Source organism: Oncorhynchus nerka, linkage group LG12 (assembly GCF_034236695.1).
Source record: "Oncorhynchus nerka isolate Pitt River linkage group LG12, Oner_Uvic_2.0, whole genome shotgun sequence".
NCBI classification, from domain to species: Eukaryota; Metazoa; Chordata; class Actinopteri; order Salmoniformes; family Salmonidae; genus Oncorhynchus; species Oncorhynchus nerka.
The window spans coordinates 42,949,080-42,969,388 of NC_088407.1; the positions used below are offsets into that span (position 1 = coordinate 42,949,080).

A 20,309-nucleotide genomic window follows, 5' to 3' on the forward strand; every position below is an offset into this window, starting at 1 on the left:
GTGATAAATGGTCTGGAATCTGCAAGTATCTCCTCGCATCTTTCCAAGCTAAGAGTGTATTATGGACTGTAAAATTGTCAGAAAGGGCCTAGATCTTTACAAAGCTATTAATAAAAGGTGAGGAAGCTATGGCTCTTTGATGACATGCTATTAATTCCATCCCAACCCAAAGTGAGTCACGTCTGTCTAGGCACCAACCAACCATGTGCTTGATCTGAGCAGACAAGTAATATAGTTGCATATTTGGCAGAGACCCCTCCTAAATCCTTAGGCTTAATTAGTTTGGTAAATGTGGTTCTAGGTTTCTTATTGTTCCAGATATATTTTCGGATATTGGCATCATATATTGGCAGGACTGTGATAGATTGCAGGGAATATTTTGTAATAGATCATTTAGCCGTGGAAGGATATTCATCTTGACCACATTAATCCTGACACCAGGTCCCGTTTAAATCTTAGTGAGCGAAGTCATATAATTGGAAGTGAACAGGTCTTTAAGATTTGGAGTAACATATACAGTGGGAAGAACAAGTATTTGATAGACTGCCGATTTTGCAGATTTTCCTACTTACAAAGCATGTAGAGGTCTGTAATTTTTATCATAGGTACACTTCAACGGTGAGAGATGGAAAATCCAGAAAATCAAATTGTATGATTTTTAAGTAATTAATTAGCATTTTATTGCATGACATAAGTATTTGATACATCAGAAAATGAGATTTTAATATTTGGTACAGAAACCTTTGTTTGCAATTACAGAGATCATACATTTCCTGTAGTTCATGACCAGGTTTGCACACACTGCAGCAGGGATTTTGGCCCACTCCTCCATACAGACCTTCTCCAGATCCTTCAGGTTTCGGGGCTGTCGCTGGGCAATACGGACTTTCAGCTCCCTCCAAAGATTTTCTATTGGGTTCAGATCTGGGGACTGGCTAGACCACTCCAGGACCTTGAGATGCTTCTTACGGAGCCACTCCTTAGTTGCCCTGGCTGTGTGTTTCGGGTCGTTGTCATGCTGGAAGACCCAACCATGACCCATCTTCAATGCTCTTACTGAGGGAAGGAGGTTGTTGGCCAAGATCTTGCGATACATGGCCCCATCCATCCTCCCCTCAATACGGTGCAGTCGTCTTGTCCCCTTTGCAGAAAAGCATCTCCAAAGAATGATGTTTCCACCTCCATGGTTGGGATGGTGTTCTTGGGGTTGTACTCATCCTTCTTCTTCCTCCAAACACGGCGAGTGGAGTTTAGACCAAAAAGCTCTATTTTGTCTCATCAGACCACATGACCTTCTCCCATTCCTCCTCTGGATCATCCAGATGGTCATTGGCAAACTTCAGACGGACCTGGACATGCGCTGGCTTGAGCATGTGGACTTTGCGTGCGCTGCAGGATTTTAATCCATGACGGCGTAGTGTGTTACTAATGGTTTCCTTTGAGACTGTGGTCCCAGCTCTCTTCAGGTCATTGACCAGGTCCTGCTGTGTAGTTCTGGGCTGATCCCTCACCTTCCTCATGATCATGCAAGATGAGATCTTGCATGGAGCCCCAGACCGAGGGTGATTGACCGTCATCTTGAACTTCTTCCATTTTCTAATAATTGCGTCAACAGTTGTTGCCTTCTCACCAAGCTGATCGCCTATTGTCCTGTAGCCCATCCCAGCCTTGTGCAGGTCTACAATTTTATCCCTGATGTCCTTACACCCTTTCTGGTCTTGGCCATTGTGGAGAGTTTGGAGTCTGTTTGATTGAGTGTGTGGACAAGTGTCTTTTATACAGGTAACGAGTTCAAACAGGTGCAGTTAATACAGGTAATGAGTGGAGAACAGGAGGGCTTCTTAAAGAAACACTAACAGGTCTGTGAGAGCTGGAATTCTTACTGGTTGGTAGGTGATCAAATACTTATGTCATGCAATAAAATGCTAATTAATTACTTAAACATCTCACAATGTGATTTTCTGGATTTTTGTTTTAGATTCCGTCTCTCAGTTTTTAATTTTTTTATTTCACCTTTATTTAACCAGGTAGGCTAGCTGAGAACAAGTTCTCATTTGCAACTGCGACCTGGCCAAGATAAAGCATAGCAGTGTGAACAGACAACACAGAGTTACACATGGAGTAAACAATTAACTAGTCAATAATACAGTATAAAAAAGGAGAGTCTATATACATTGTGTGCAAAAGGCATGAGGAGGTGGGCGAATAATTACAATTTTGCAGATTAACACTGGAGTGATAAATGATCAGATGGTCATGTACAGGTAGAGATATTGGTGTGCAAAAGAGCATAAAATAAAATAAATAAAAACAGTATGGGGATGAGGTAGGTAAAAATGGGTGGGCTATTTACCGATAGACTATGTACAGCGGCAGCGATCGGTTAGCTGAAGTGTACCTATGATACAAATTACAGACCTCTACATGCTTTGTATGTAGGAAAACCTGCAAAATCGGCAGTGTATCAAATACTTGTTCTCCCCACTGTATGCCCAAGTATTTAAAGTATTTTCAGTCAATTGGAATGGAGATATTGTTTCTAAGTTGATTGTCGAAGGGATATTCAAAGGTAAAGCCATGGATTTATCCACATACATTTTGTAACCCTGGGTATGTGACAAATAACATTTGATTTGAACCTGACAGGTTACCATATTCAGATATGATGTCCAGGAAAATGGTGCCCGACAGATGGGGCAGCTGTGCTTCTTGCTCTTGAGCAACTTCACAGTATTTTTTTTGTGTGTTATTTCTTACATTATTAGCCCAGATTTTTTTTTAAATAACACAGCCGGGAAAAACTTTTGGATATCAGAGTGGCGGTAACTCACCTTTGTTCGTACCCTGTAGGGCAACTGAACTGATTCCAGGTGCTGAGAAGTATCCGGAGTGGACTTCTAGTTTGACTAAGGAGGAGCGCACACCATCCACCGCATCCGAGTATATTACTTGCTAATGTTCAGTCTCTGGATAATTAAGTTGACGAGCTCAGGGCAAGGATGTCCTTCCAGAGAGACATCAGGGATTGTAACATACTCGGTTTCACGGAAACATGGCTCTCTCAGGATATATTGTCTGAGTCTGTACAGCCAGTTGGGTTCTCAGTTCATCGCGCAGACAGGAATAAATATCTCTCCGGGAAGAAGAAGGGCAGGGGGTGTAAGTTTCATGACTAACTACTCATGGTGTGATTGTGATAACATACAGAAACAAGTCATTTTGATCACCCGACCTAGAATACCTCACAATCAAATGCAGACCGTATTACAACTCAAGAAAATTCTCTTCGGTTATAGTCACAGTATGTTCCCCTTCAAGCCGATACAACGACGGCCTCAAGGAACTTCACTGGACTTTATGCAAACTGGAAACCACATATCCTGAGGCCGCCTTTATTGTAGCTGGGGATTGTAACAAAGCAAATTTGAGGAAAAAGCAACCGAAGTTCTATCAAATATTGACTGTAGTACTCGTGCAGCTAAAACACTCGACCACTGCTACATCCAACCTTCCGGGATGCCTACAAGGCCCTCCCTCATCCTCCCTTAGGCAAATCTGATCACGACTCCATTTTGCTCCTCCCTTCCTATAGGCAGAAACTCAAAACAGGAAGTACCTGTGCTAAGAACTATTCAACGCTGGTCGGACCAATCGGATTCCACACTTCAAGACTGTTTTGATCACGTGGACTGGGATATGTTCCGGGTAGCCTCTGAGAATAACATTTACAAATAAACTGTGACTGAGTTTATCACTGATACGGTGACTGAGTTTATCAGGAAGAGTATAGGAAATGTTGTACCCACTGTGACTTAAAACCTACCCTAACATCAGCAAATAACAAAATTCTGAAATTCTTTGCTCTTCGTCACCCACTGATGTTATTACTATACCTTATTGCCTCAGCCAGTGGTTCTATGACTAACGAGAACAGAGCAGGAGATAAAGGACAGCTTTTACATCAGCCCATACCGATAGGAAATCATTTCTGATAGTTTACCATTTGTGTTAACTGTTGCTGATGGGTCAGAATAAAGTCATTTTACTGAATTAATCAAATGGTCACCCAGATTAACTTTTTCTAATACAGCAAACAAGAATTTCCATCCAACTCCATCAAAAGGACTTTTCGGCATCGAGAGAGACATTGAGTGCAGGGTCTTTACTTTTGCCAAGATGGTTTAGGATATTCAAAGCATGTCTCACATTGTCCTTTCCAGATCTGGATTTCACAAAGCCAATCTGATAAGGTTTATTGAGGTCTGGAAGTAGGCCCTCCAACCTGCGAGCAAGTCTCTTAGCGACTAGTTTAACATCAACTCCTAGCAAACTGATAGGTCTAAATGAAAAGCAGTTTAATGGGTTTTTGTCCTTTTTTAGTATCAGGCTAATGGATGCAGTTTTCCAGGACTCTGGTATGTCTCTTTCGAACATATCATTTAGAGCAGGCATGAAAATATGCCCTATCTCAGGCCAGAACTTCTTGTAGAACTCTGCTGAGAAGCCATCTAGGCCGGGTACCTTACCAGAAGGCATTGCTTCCCATGGGAGCATTTAGTTTATTTCTATGCTCATCTGATATAGTGGTCAAGATGATCTTATTCAGATATTTTGTCATTTCGTAGTTCGATCTTTGTGAAGTATGACGAGATATATAGAAGTCGCAAAAGGTACTATTGATAGGCAATGGATCATAAGAAGTGGAGCCATCTGCTTTCCTTACAGACTTAATCTTTTTAAGTTGGTAGAGCAAGTAGACGGCTCGGCCAGTTACCAAACTCATAATATTTTTGCTTGGTAATAAACAGTTTTTTTGACATGCTTTGTATGATCTGAATTGAGTTTGGCCTCAGCACAAGCTAGTGACTTCCTGTTTGACTGGGTTGGTTGTTGTTTATGAAAAAGTTCTAAATGCTTTACTTCAGCCTCAAAATGTTCCCTGTTTTCTAAGCATCTTGATCAGAGAAGTTTGGGAAATTATATAAGCCCTTATGGTTGCTTCAGCAGCATCCCAGACAGTTTCAGCTGAGACAGGAGAGAGTTGATTGTCAAGCCAGTAATTTTTTAACACAAAGCAGAATCCTTCATTGTTAAGCAGAGACATATTAAGTCTCCAATATCTCGTTTTGGGGATTGTTTTACCAATTTCAATATCTATGTAGGTGGGGCATGGTCATAAATGACTATAGAACCAATAGCACATAACTGTACAACATGCATGTAAGTATAGGTCATCAAAAAATAGTCCAATCTAGAAAATGAAATATGGGGATTTTTTTAGAAAATGGCCCTTTTTGGTACGCCTACTGGATAGCTCTTCTTTGTCTATACCCATTCAGCATCGTTCACACCCTCTTAAGTCTTAGCCCCGCCCATCTCTTTAAGGATTCACATGTGAGGCGATGTGCTAAATAGTCAGTATGATAGTGCACTAGAGAATCAAAGATTAAGACTAAAGGCTGGTTTATACTACGTCTATCAACATGTACTTCACATTCCAAGTCAGGCTTTATCCTTACTACAATGGTGGATATTGCTCACCCACCTGTTGCTAACTCTAGCAGGCTTGCAACTGTGCGTGAATGTCGCACATGGCTAGTCGTACACAGAACTCTTAATTGAGACAATTCATGGTCGAGTCAGAGCCAATAAAAATTATAATTTGTATTATTATACATTTTTTATTTATTTTTTACCTTGAACAAATTCTTATTTACAACGACGGCCTACCCCGGCCAACGCTGGGCCAATTGTGTGCCTCCCTATGGCACTCCCAATCACGGCCGTATATGATACAGCTTGGATTCGAACCAGGAACTGTAGTGATGCCTCTTGAACTGAGATGCAGTGCCTTAGACCGCTGTGCCACTCGAGAGCCATACATTTCTGCCAAAATCTAAATAAAATAAAAGTAAATCTTGCAAATTCAGCAGGCTATGGTGTGAAATAGGCTTTTAGAAGTGACGTCTTTATTTAAGAACTCGTTAGTGCTGTCTTTGGTGTGCTTATCAATGCACAAGCACCTTTACCCCCACTCCCGTTCTTCCATCTGTGGAACAGCTTGTTGAGTTGTGGCCATAGAAATATATTCCAATTTGACTGTTAAAATCATGGGTAAACTAGCAATGGCTGCCAGTCTTGACTTGAATGGAAACTGCCATCTATGGATGATATATTTATGGTTGGTTGCGACTGTCAGTTGGCCTTCCGCAAACTTCAAAATGCAATCTCAGGAAAAACACACAGTTTGGAAAGCAAATGCTGTCATTACTAAATGTGCAATGTGATTGTTATTTTATATACTTTTTTACACAAAAAAATTACATTTGATTGTCTTCCTCAAATGACTGGGATGATAACAATCTTTGAGAGAGGGATGGTATCTGATTTCATTGGTCCTCAATTTATGGCTCAGACACTTTCAACTCAGAATAACCTGTAGCTGGCTCACCTTTTTTTAAAGTAAATCTTTATGACAACAAATCCTACAGAACTATCCAGGCTAACTCCATTTATCCTGAATGAACTCAGAGTTGACCTCGCTAACTCCTCAACCCAGGTATGTAGTATAGTCAGGATTTTGTCCCAACTAGAAACCACACCAGACCAACTGAACTAATCGATCAGTTCAGTGATTATCTAAATTCAACACACCTAGTTGTTTAAATCAAAAACATGAAGTGCCTGTGGCCCTTCTCTCTCCCCCTTTCCAGGCAGGGTGAAGACATGCCTGTTCCATTCAGCTCCTCTACACCAGGGGTGTCAAACTCATTCCATTGAGGGCCTAGTGTCTGCAGTTATTTTTTTTCTTTCAATTAAGACCTAGACAACCAGGTGAGGGGAGTCCTTATTAATTAGTGACCTTAATTCATCATTCAAGTACAAGGGAGAAGTGAAAACTTGTAGACACTCGGCTTTCCGTGGAATGAGTTTGACACGTCTGCTCTACACCCTCCCATGGTTCCTGGAGAGCTACAGTCCTGTAGGTCCAACCCTAATCTAGTGCAATGGTTCCCAACTCCGGTCCTCAAGTACCTCGAACAACACACATTTTTATTGTAGCCGCCAACAAGTACATCTGATACTCGAGGACCGGAGTTGGGAACCACTGATCTAGTGCATTTGATTCTAATAATTAGCTGGTTGATAAGATGGATCAGGTTAGTTACATGGAGTGAAAACCTACAGGAGGGTAGCTGGTGCCTCTGTTGGTATGCACATTTTCATTGGGGAATATGAAGGATTGACAGCGAAAAGAGGCAGAACAACTCAATTTAACATGTTTTGGTGGATAAACACACAGGATCATATTAAATTCTATAGTCAATAGGGAAGGAAAACTTGTCTGTGTGCTTGTTTTTGTCTCAGGTGCCTATTCCTAACAGGACTCGCGGCTGTATGAGGGCTCTGCTGGAGTCCCTGTACACCAGTGGAGGCTCCTAAGAGTAGGAAGGGGAGGACCATCCTCCTCAGTGAATTTAAAAAAAAATCATTAAAAAAGTTATAATTTTTAGATAAAACTATGCTAAATATAATCATGTCACAAAAATAATTGATTAAAACACACTGTTTTGAAATGAAGGTCTACAGTAGCTTCAACAGCACTCTGTAGGGTAGCACCATGGTGTAGCCTGAGGACAGCTAGTTTCTGTCCTCATCTGGGTAAATTGACTTCAATACAAAACCTAGGAGGCTTGTGGTTCTCACCCCCTTCCATAGACTTACACAGTAATTATGACAGCTTCCGGAGGTGATGTGGCAGCGTGGTAGGCACAGCTTGTCCCATGAATTGCTTGTCCCATAATCATAAAAATGGAAGATCAGCTGATAACTGCAAAAACAAACATTCTGGATAATATAGAGAACCTTGAACTATTTATTGACTATTTTTGATATCAAAAGAATCAGATACATCGAAGCGAACAAGGGAAGACCTTTCCTCGAGCGAAACAGAAAAATTCCAAATTTAACATTGGAGGGGGAAGTTTTTATAACTATGTCTCCAGAAGATAGAGCATTGCTTACAAGCATGAGAGAACAGTTAAAAAAAATTATATATTGCCTGGGCTACGGGGGGAGGTTGAGGCCTTAAAAACAGGAATAAAATGGAAGATATACGTCCCTAAAAGACACTACGGTAGGATAATAAAACAATGATAGCCGAATTAATTGATCTAAACTGCAGGAGTATGAAGAATAATATATTGTTATAATGGGAATAAAGGAGGATGAAAACTAAAACTATCAGTCAACGGAGGAAAAAGTCCGGGTGTCCATGAAATAGTGGAGAGAAGACGTGACCTGTACCCCACTTTAAAAAGGATCCGACCTGAGTAGCAGAATGTTTGTCTAGTGGTCAATAAATTATATGTAAACAACCAAATGTTCAAGGACTCAAAAATTACTACCAGGCTGTGAGTAATCGCTACCTCCTGCTGAAGTAGTCCCCGATACACATTTGCACCGCATTACACAGTATGAATTTTTTTTGCAAGATGGACTTTTTTTATTCATGCAGTATGGAACCGTGGAATTAAAATCCGGTTTTGATTTAGGGGAAGGCGAAGATGGGTAAGGCTGACCTTTTATCTTTATTAAATTTGAAGATTGTACATTAGAAATACCAAGGTTGTTTTTTTTGTTTGATATGATAAGACCTAATTGTAGAGGTTGGGTATATTATGACTTAAAAGCTGTTATATAGTGCAGCCCTTGTTCGCAGATGTGATGGTTCTTTGCTGGTGACACTGTCAGTGATTTGTTTAGAACTCAAGGCACACTTAACCAGCATGGATACCACAGCATTCTTCAGCGATATGCCATCCCATCTGGTTTGCGCTTAGTGGGACTAACATTTGTTTTTCAACAGGACAATGACCCAAAACACACCTCCAGGCTGTGTAAGGTTTATTTGACCAAGGAGAGTGATGGAGGACTGCATCAGATGACCTGGCCTCCACAATCACCCGACCTAAACCCATTTGAGATGGTTTGGGATGAGTTGGACCGCAGAGTGAAGGGAAAGCAGCCAACAAGTGCTCAGCATATGTGGGAACTCCAACACTATTGGAAAAGCATTCCTCATGAAGCTGGTTGAAAGAATCCCAAGAGTGTGCAAAGCTGTAATCAATGCAAAGGGTGGCTACTTAGAAGAATCTCAAATATAAAATATATTTGTTTAACACTTTATTGGTTACTAAATGATTCCATATGTGTTACTTCGTAGTTGTGATGTCTTCACTGTTAGAAAATAGTGAAAATAAAGAAAAACCCTGGAATGAGTAGGTGTGACCAACTTTTGACTGGTACTGTTTATGTAAAAGAAAAGTTGTAAGAAAAATACAAATAAAAACTTCCAGGACGTCCTCCAACCTATCAGAGCTCTTGCAGCATGAACTGACATGTTGTTCACCCAATCAAAGGATCAGAGAATGAATAGAGCACTGAAAGCATAAGCTACAGCTAGCTAGCACAGCAGTGCATAAAATGTGGTGAGTAGTTTTTCAAAAATGAAAAAGAAGCAAGAGAGATAGACAGCTACAGTTGAAGTCGGAAGTTTACATACACCTTAGCCAAATACATTTAAAATCAGTTTTTCACAATTCCTGACATTTAATCCTAGTAAAAATTCCCTGTCTTAGGTCAGTTAGGAACACCACTTTATTTTAAGAATGTGTGATGTCAGAATAATAGTAGAGAGAATTATTTATTTCAGCTTTTATTTCTTTCATCACATTCCCAGTGGGTCAGAAGTTTACATACACTCAATTAGTATTTGGTAGCATTGCCTTTAAATTGTTAAATTTGGGTCAAACGCTTCGGGTAGCCTTCCACAAGCTTCCCACAAAAAGTTGGGTGAATTTTGTCCCATTCCTCCTAACAGAGCTGGTGTAATTGAGTCAGTTTTGTAGGTCTCCTTGCTCTCGCACACACTTTTTCAGTTCTGCCCACACATTTTCTATGGGATTGAGGTCAGGGTTTTGTGAAAGTCAATACCTTGACTTTGTTGTCCTTAAGCCATTTTGCCACAACTTTGGAAGTATGCTTGGGGTCATTGTCCATATATTCATGACCAAGCTTTAACTTCCTGATTGATGTCTTGAGATGTTGCTTCAATATATCTATATAATTTTCCTGCCTCCTGATGCCATCTATTTTGTGAAGTGCACCAGTCCCTCCTGAATCCACTAATTTGAAGGGGTGTCCACACTTTTGTATATATAGTCTATGTGGCTGCTATGAAAGTGAACTGTGTTTGATCAGGGGTGTATTCATTCTGCTGATTCTGTTGAAAAACTTTTCTTAAATACGTTACAAAACGGGGATAAACATACCTCAATTTGTCTAATAGAAACTCTTGTTTCCAACTGTTGGACTTAATGATTACATCCTAGATCAGCTAGATGCAGGCAAGAGTGTGCAAGGCGGTATTGAATGTGTCAAAGTCTGTCACCTTGATTACTAAAATGTATTTCGACATGTGCACATACGTTGTAAACTTTCATTCATAGGCTAGATTGTAGTAACCTCATGATGGGTATAGGTAACATTTGAGTGTCATGTAGTAGCCTAAACCAATCGATGTTACATTTAGCTGGGTGAATGGAATATGAATGACAGTCATCCAATATGCTGTAATAGAAATAAGGCCATGCTTATATATAGTTTTTTAATCATCCTCCCTCATCTTAAATTGCACCGACCACCCACTGCTGTAAACTGGGCTTCTGTTCGCGCACTGAACTGTTCTTGCCAACCGTCTTTGCTTTCCACACCTGGTTGCAGGTATCTACTTGTTTTTGAGCACACCCTCATACATGTTTTTGTTACTTTGCATAATTCTGTGGCAGTATGGTTCAATATAGTTCATGGTGGTGGACTGTAGGTTTGTTGTAGTCCTGGAAAAACACTTCTGATTAAACTTATTGAGAAATGTATGATTAGTTGACAAGTTGAATCATGTGTGCATGGCTAAAATTTAAAATGGGTACTGTTAGGGGCACTTGAGGACTGGGGTTGGGAAACACAGCTGTAAGGTCAGGGTTTCTCAACCCTCTCCTCGGGGACCATCAGATGTTCCACATAAACTCAGTAAAAAAAGAAACGTCCTCTCACTGTCAACTGCGTTTATTTTCAGCAAACTTAACATGTGTAAATATTTGTATGAACATAAGATTCAACAACTGAGACATAAACTGAACCAGTTCCACATACATGTGGCAGGGTAGCCTAGTGGTTAGTGCGTTGGACTAGTAACCGGAAGGTTGCAAGTTCAAACCCCCGAGCTGACAAGGTACAAATCTGTCGTTCTGCCCCTGAACAGGCAGTTAACCCACTGTTCCTAGGCCGTCATTGAAAATAGGAATTCGTTCTTAACTGACTTGCCTAGTTAAATAAAGGTAAAAAATAAAAATAAAATGTGTCTAACAGAAATTGAATAATGTGTCACTGAACAAAGGGGGGGTCAAAATCAAAAGTAACAGTCAGTATCTGGTGTGGCCACCAGCTGCATTAAGTACTGCAGTGCATCTCCTCCTCATGCACTGCACCAGATTTGCCAGTTCTTGCTGTGAGATGTTACCCCACTCTTCCACCAAGGCACCTGCAAGTACCCGGACATTTCTGGGGGGAATGGCCCTAGCCCTCACCCTCCGATCCAACAGGTCCCAGATGTGCTCAATGGGATTGAGATCCGGGCTTTTCTGCTGTGGGTCTTATGATTCTGTTGATCTTGGGATATCCTGCCTGTTTCAGAACTCTACACCAGTTTTTGCAATCTCCAGTACCCGAGTACCCCCAACAGTACCATACTATGATGGGGGCTGATACTGACGGAGATGCACTGGTATGGGTCCTTCCTAGAGATAGCTCAGATAAGATAGAGGAGCCCTTGTTCCTATTGCAATTCCATAGGTGTATATTTACTTTATTTCACACCACACACACTTGTACAGGTTAGATACTTGTACACGTGTGAAACTGGACAAATATAAGCAGCCCCTATTTGACCTTTTGGATTGAGAACCACTGCTCTATACCCCTCAAACAGAACTCTGGACCTCAAAGCCAGTTCCAGTGCATTTTTTCATTGTTGCCCTCTATTCAGGGACTGATGTGGACATGGGACACCAGGTGGGTGCAATTAGGGCTGTGTGTGCCCGGTGGGTGCAATTAGCCGGTGATTGTCTAACAAATAAATGTCGGTCTCACGGTAATTGATCGTTAACTAACATAAACACATGTAGCATCTCATGGCTTCCACACATAGCCTACAAGTCACTGATGCAGACCTTTGGAACATCTACATGTTAAAAAGTCTAAATCCTTGTAATATAGCCTACACCTGAACAATAAATCTAGTATTTATTTTAGACATGTCTAAAGAAACATGATATGAAGAAAATGTAGTCTATTTCAGAAGAACATCTGAGTTGTCCTCATGTTAGGTCCTGATCTGGCTATGCCATATGGCTGTGGGCTACACTAGTTCATTTAGCAGACAAGATTTGAAAATAATTATTGAAAATAATTTTATAGTATGAAGAATACAATTGAACAAAGCTGAATAAAATAAAGGATATTTTCTCCAAATGATTGGAGAAAATTGTGTTTTCCCACTAATGGGAAAACACCATTATCAAAAGTGACCACAAATGTATTTATGCATGTAACGCTTTTATTATAAAGGTGCATTTTTATGGTGAAAATTATCTTCCCCAAACTTCAAACGCACTGCATACCAGTATGCCAGTTAGGGTCCACACTAGTTGTAAAGAGAATTAATGTGCTTCATTTTAATAAGTTATTTGGCCACTTTAGTTGTGATACAAACCATATCAAAACATATAGACCCATGGGCTAGGCTACATGAGGTGTGCAACTATGATTCGAAAAAGTCACACAAAAAAGGCATTGTTTCTTGCCTTAAGCTGGGCATCATTCACAAGAGATAATTTATAGTCACCCATCAGACTATTCTTGATTTCATCTTGTCTTTACATATACTAAATAATATACGGGTGAAATTCGTTTAGATTTAAAATGGACCATTATCATGCACCTGTCTCGAAACAGGGGCAGGGGAGAAACACAATCACTGCACTTAAATAGCAAATGGAGGACGCTTGTCCTGTGGTTCATTTTTATGCCAGTTGAAGTCGTACGTTTGCATACACTTAGGGTTTGCATAAACTCGTTTTTCAATCACTCCACAAATTTCTTGTTAACAAACTATAGTTTTGGCAAGTTGGTTAAGGACATCTACTTTGTGCATGAAAAAGTAATTTTTCCAACAATTGTTTACCAACAGATTATTTCCCTTATAATTAAATGTATCACAATTCCAGTGGATCAAAAGTTTACAAACACCAAGTTGACTGTGCCTTTAAACAGCTTGGAACATTCCAGAAAATGATGTCATGGCTTTAGAAGCTTCTGATAGAATAATTAACATAATTTGAGTCAATTGGAGGTGTACCCGTGGATCTATTTCAAGGCCTATCTCCAAACTCAGTGCCTCTTTGCTTGACATCATGGGAAAATCAAAAGAAAAATCTGGTTCATCCTTGGGAGACATTTCCAAACGCCTGAAGGTACCATGTTTATCTGTACAAACAATAGCACGCAAGTATACAATAGTATACAACACAATAGGACCACGCTCAGGAAGGAGATGCTAGAGGAAACAGGTACAAAAGTATCTATATCTACAGTAAAATGAGTCCTATATCGACATAACCTGAAAGGCCACCCAGCAAGGAAGAAGCCACTGCTCCAAAACCACCATAAAAAAGCCAGACTACGGTTTGAAACTGCACATGGGTACAAAGATCGTACTTTTTGAGAATGTCCTCTGGTCTGATGAAACAAAAATAGAACTGTTTGGCCATAATGACCATTGTTATGTTTGGAGGAAAAAGGGAGAGGCTTGCAAGCCGAAGAACACAATCCCAACCGTGAAGCACGGGGGTGGCAGCATCATGTTGTGGTGGTGCTTTGCTGCAGGAGGGACTGGTGCACTTCACAAAATAGATGGCTTCATGAGGCAGGAAAATTATTTGGATATATTGAAGCAACATCTCAAGACATCTATCAGGAAGTTAAAGCTTGGTCACAAACAGGTCTTCCAAATGGACAATGACCCCAAGCATATTTTTTGTGGCAAAATGGCTTAAGGACAACAAAGTCAAGGTATTGGAGTGGTCATCACAAAGCCCTGACCTCAATCTTATAGAATATTTATGGGCAGAACTGAAAAGGCATGTGCGAGCAAGGAGTCCTACAAACCTAACTCAGTTACATCAGCTCTGTCAGGAGGAATAGGCCAAAATTCACCCAATTTATTGTGGGAAGCTTGTGGAAGGCTACCCGAAATGTTTGACCCAAGTTAAACAATTTAAAGGCAATGCTACCAAATACTAATGGAGTGAATGTAAACTTCTTACCCACTGGGAATGTGATGAAAGAAATAAAAGCTGAAATAAATAATTCTCTCTACTACTATTCTGACATTTCACATTCTTGAAATAAAGTGGTGATCCTAACTGACCTAAGACAGGGAATATTTACTAGGATTAAATGTCAGGAATTGTGAAAAACGGAGTTTAAATGTAGTTGGCTAAGGTGTATCCCTTTAAACTTGTGTGTATAAGGTAGTTGTTGTGGAATTGTTAGATTAGATTACTCGTTGGTTATTACTGCATTGTCGGAACTAGAAGCACAAGCATTTCACTACACTCACATTAACATCTGCTAACCATGTGTATGTGACAAATAACATTTGATTTGATGTAAACTAGCTATACTCCTGTTGTAAAGATAAGGAAAGTGCTTAATATTTGCTTAATATTAGCAAAGTTGAGAAATAAATATAGTAGGCCTAGCCTATAGAAAGCTGATGGGATCCTCCTCTTTTTAATAGAGGCCATCACTCTGTTTTCTCACGCAATTGCATTGCCTATAGAAATGTTCCTCTCATGAAGTGTTTGATTCGATTTTCGATTACATTTGCATTGATTTCAGAGTGATTATAGAGTGTTGAGTACCAGGCAGTTAGCACGTTTGGTAGGCTACTAATGACCATCAGCAGCATCAGAGCTTGTAGAAGCCTATTTACAGTTACTAAACGGTCACATGGAATTTTACTGCCTTCCTGACTCGTGACCGCCAGTGTGGTGGTAATATGGTCACTGCAACAGCCTTAGGTGCAATTAATTATCAGGTAGAACAGAACATTTGAAGGCTTTGGACCTCTTGGGTAAGAGTTGAATACCCCTGCTCTATACTATTGACAAAGAAAATAAACCTTTCTTTTATAAAATAAATACATTTAGATTAGGTTACAGAGATGAGGATGAAGGAGAGAATGGATTTTGAGAGACCCATGGTACCTGGTAAGATGAATATTGAATTTATTACCACCTGTCCCTGTAGTAGGGTTACCCTGCGTTCACCCTGCCCTCAACTAATAGTGGCTACTTGCAGTTCACAGAACAAAGTTGGAGACAACCATGTATCTGAATAAAGCAAGCATTTTACGTTTGTGGCATCTGATTTATTAACCATGCTCTAAAGTTATGCATAGCATAATGACAAGAACGTGCAGTAAGACGTTTTTTATACTTTGTTTAATTAAACATGTAATGTATTATATCTTGCGAATCCTCAACGTCCAGTAACCCCATATAGTGCCCATCAGAAGAGGAGAATTTTCTCCTGGTGGAGCTGACAACACACGCCAGCAGCACCACTGGATTGTCTTGTCCCAGTCGCTCACCTCGCAGGGCCCACTCCTCCTGGCGGAATTGTCTACAAAGAGCAAAACAAATACCTGTCATGCACCATAAATACTAAGACATTCCTGTCAAGCATCTGGTAACAGGTACTGTCTCTCCCAATACCATCATTGCCATTGATGGTCATAATAGAGAGTCCCTTTGAGGGATTTTCTCAAATTAATGGGTAGGATTGTATCGGTGAATATATAAAGTGACATTCCTTCCCACTAGGCTACAACCTCCACACAAGATGTTGAATGAATATGCCTCTACTCTATACAAAGCCATGGTCTTTTCAGGCTGGTATTTGAATAGGCCCTACATCAGTATGGAACAGTTTAGTAGCTAGCTAAATTGTTTCATTAGTTTTTTCTGAATGTAGCTAGCTATTAGCAGTGAGCTGGTGACGCAAGTCAACTAACATTATCTAGCTAGCTAGAACCAGGCCAGCTAGCTAACCAACTTTGGCCATTTAGCTGGCTACTGTCTGCTAGTTGCTAAAGTTAGTTAGCGAGACTGGTGTTAGCTAATTTATATGCAGCAAAGGAGCTTGTGAAAACAGTAATGAAATAACTAACTAACCTGTTAGACATCTGTTCTCCGGGACCCACTGGTCTGGGCTGCTTCTTCCAATTTTAGTTCAGCGTGTGGTAGATGGTGGTAAGTAACATTATCCCTCTGTTGTGTGCAGGCCAAAGCTGGGGTTGGCGAGGACGCATGCACCCTCCTCAATCCCTGCTAGCAGTCCCCGACCCTGTGCCCACTCCTGACAGCAGAGACATTCCTCCTATTTGGCCATTACCAGTTGGAAAGGTAACATTATGACTATACCAGTTGGTCGCTCAGGCAACAGCTACAAGGTAAGCTAACATACAATTGTAATGCATTCTGGCTTAAATTAAATTGTGAATATTGCTGAGAATTTAACAAAATATATTGTGCGTCAAGGTTGTCAGGATAAATCATTATGTAGCTAAAGTTAGCTAGCTAATAATTTTTGCCACTACTTGCTACTGGATGGTCATGGTGCCAAGTAGTCAAGACAGATAGATCTCCAATAAGCACATGCTGCATTCTCACTTTGTATGATCTGCAATCATAATTCTGTCTATCTTTTTCCGTTTTTCCCGTTAGCCCCCATTTAATAAGTTTTCAAAAAAAGCAGAGAAACAGAAAAAGAAAATATTGAGAAAATATTTATGGGTTTATTAAATCAACACCTTTTTCAAAATATTCCAACGGAAGTTGAAGGCCATAAATGTATCCTTCTCTGTCATTCGAGTGTCAATGTTGACAATTTAGTTGAATTTCTTAAATGTCTTCTGAGAATCCCTACGCTATATTGTCTACTCATCCTTCCTGCAGGATCGCGGCTCCATCTGCTGTGACCATTTAGGGAAGGGATGGGCAACTGCTGGCTCACAACCCCAAAAACATTTTTCTTTTTGTCAGGATCTCAACTTAATAGTTAAGAATAGACAAGGTGCTTTTTTAGAAATTTGGTTGTGTATCAACAGTTTTTCTATTGTTATATCAGTCACTGAATTAGCCCATGTCAGGTAAAATGTTTAAGATTGCTAAATTAATCTAGCCAGCTATCTAAACTTGTAGCAATCGTGATCAAATTACCGACCAGGGGCCCCCATTGAATTCGTTAGTCACCGAGATATCATACTCAACTGCAAACATTTCTCTCCACCCAATGACACAATTAGTAGAATTGCAGGAAAGTAGTTATACAATTGCAAAATCTTCTCTCAGCCCCTTGGCAAAATGTTTAAAATTGCAGCAAATAAACTTGCTTTAAAATTGCCACATTTTCTCTATGCCCCTTACCAAAATGTGTAGAATTGCAGGAATTATTATTATTATTATTTTTTAAATCTCGGCTGTCAAGGGGGGGGGGGGTGTTGCTAAAAGGTGGATGGGGGGGAGGTCCCACAACAAAATTTCACCCAGGGCCCCCAAAAGGCTATACGTGTAGGTATAGATGTGGTTAACCTCTACGGGATTGATGTCTCCTAGTGGGACGATTGAGCTAACGTGCGCTAATGTGATTAGCATGAGGTTGAAAGTAACAAGAAAAGTTCCCAGGACATAGACATATCTGATATGGGCAGAAAGCTTAAATTATTGTTAATCTAACTGCACTGTCCAATTTACAGTAGCTATTAGTGAAAGAATACCATGCTATTGTTTGAGGAGAGTGCACAGTTATGAACTTGAAAATGTATCAATAAACCAACCAACATGTGGGCAGAATTTATACAATATTTTGAACAGAAATGCAATGGCTCATTGGATCAATCTAAAACCTTTCACATACACTGCTGTGGACAAAATCTAAATTGCGCCTAAAACTGCAATAATAGATTGTGGCCTTCCTCTTGCATTTCAAAGATGATGAACATAATCTTTTACCAGATCTTATGTGTTGTATTCTCCTTCATTAATTTCAAATTTCCACAAACTTCAAAATGTTATCTTTCAAATGGTATCAAGAATATGCATATCCTTCCCTCAGGTCCTGAACTAAAGGTAGTTCGATTTGGGTATGTCATTTTAGGCGAAAATGGAAAAAAGCAAACCTGCGAGCCACGGTGGCCCCTCATGACGAGTTCAGATATTTTGTAGCCCCCACCCCTATCAAACTTGCCCATCCATGATTTAGGGAATGGAGTTCTCAACCTGAGTGCCAAATATCATGCCATAATATACAGTATTGACAGGGAACATTTTACTACAAGGGGGGGTGACTAACATGCATTGCTGGCTCAAACTCTAATATAGACCCAACAATAAGCATGCACAGGAGGGGAAGTTGTCCTTTACCATATACATAGCATCAGCGTGTTCTCATCCAATTCCAATCTTCACCATGCATTACACTATTTTTGTGTTGCTGGTGATTTCATTACCTATGGTTATTCATAAATAGAAAACATAGTATTCACAAAGGGTTTGTGAATGAATGGCTGCATTTCCTGATGCATGGGGTGACTTGTCTCGGTCGGTGTGAGTCTCTTACACACACACACACGATCAAATCCAATTTTATTGGTCACATACACATGGTTAGCAGATGTTAATGTGAGTGTAGCGAAATGCTTGTGCTTCTAGTTCCGACCGTGCAGTAATATCTAACAATATCTAAGTAATCTAACAATTTCACAACAACTACCTTATAACTACACATAAGTGTAACGGAATGAGCGCCTCCTGCTGAGCGCCTCCTGCTGGGATACACACTACACATAGTGACTCAGACACCCCTTTTCAAGTCTATTCGTCTTTGTTTACATAGGACCAAGTGGGGAGTAGTCACGACTCTCTCAAAAGCAGCAAGGCCATACTGTGATTGTGTTTGTTTAGTCACAGCAGGATATGTGTGTGCGCGTGGGGGAACTGTGGATCACTGAACTTATATACACACAGATGACATCCCACTCCAAATCTGCCCTCCCTGGCATGACAAAAGGGAATCCAGCCTTGGAGTCTAACCGGTGAGGTCATGCCACAGGTATTTGCTGTGCCCGCACCCAGGACGTGCTACCTCTGCTTCCGGCGTATGTGTGTGTACACGGCGCTGGAGGGTTGGATGCAATGTGGCCGGAAGTGATCCTCATTCACCACACTCACACCTGAACAAAATCCAGTCCAATGGGAGATCTGATGAAAACCAGGGCCGCATCCACAAAGAGTCTCAGAGTAAGAGTGCTGATCTAAGATCAGCTGTGCCTTTAGATCATAATAAATAATATTGTATGGACAGATCCTAGATCAGCACTCCTACTCAGACTGTTTGTGTGGACCCTGGTAGTCGAAACGTTGTCTAATAAATTCACATGGGAGCATAATGCAGTGTGCAGAGTACACTATTTTGACGTCCAGCACCTGCTAAGTCTACGGATATGCGTGTCATCTCTTTTCTATTCAGTAATACACCTGTTTTGTGGAGAAAAGCAGTTGGATGTTTTTCATTGTGCTTACATACATAGGATGGAGTAACCTCTTTCTATCCCTTTCTCTCGCTCTCTTTTCACCCTGTTGTGCTCTGTCATTATCAGGTTCTGTCATACCTTGTTGGTGAGGAGCTGGCAGACTTGAGGTACATAGTCAATGAGGCAGCCTCCACTAGGGAATGCTGGGATGTGTAGTGCAGAGGAACCTCCAAGTGCGCTGATGGTCAGAAAAAGAAAGAAAGAGTTAAACTACGGCACACAGCAATTAAATTCATATCCCTACTAAGGCTCATTCTATAAGGAGACCTGGTGGCTTTGAGTAAATTGCAGATGCATGCAGGTCATCCTATGCTTCTCATAATAAATCACTTTTAGACTACCTGTGGTATTAAAAAAAATGGGAACATTCTAGAGTTGGTTCTTGTTTACTTCAAAGCCTTACACTCTGCAATTTAAATTGGCAGAGAGCGAGAGTTAGAGAAAGAGAGGGAGGTAGAGGCAGCAATAAGGGACTGTGCACGCAACCCTTCTGTCAAACATTACATACATTTTCCGCTGACATCACTGCATG

The 20,309-nt window shown here is 40.5% G+C and overlaps 1 protein-coding gene across 1 annotated transcript in view; it reads right to left on the minus strand.

Moving 5' to 3' along the window:
* Nucleotides 1–20,309, minus strand: part of babam2 (BRISC and BRCA1 A complex member 2) — a 194,995-nt gene that overhangs the window by 20,545 nt on the left and 154,141 nt on the right. Inside the window, exon 8 of the mRNA XM_029674925.2 lies at nt 19,856–19,955. Within this exon, the coding sequence (XP_029530785.1) occupies nt 19,856–19,955 (100 nt within the window). The remainder of the gene's footprint in view (nt 1–19,855; nt 19,956–20,309) is intronic.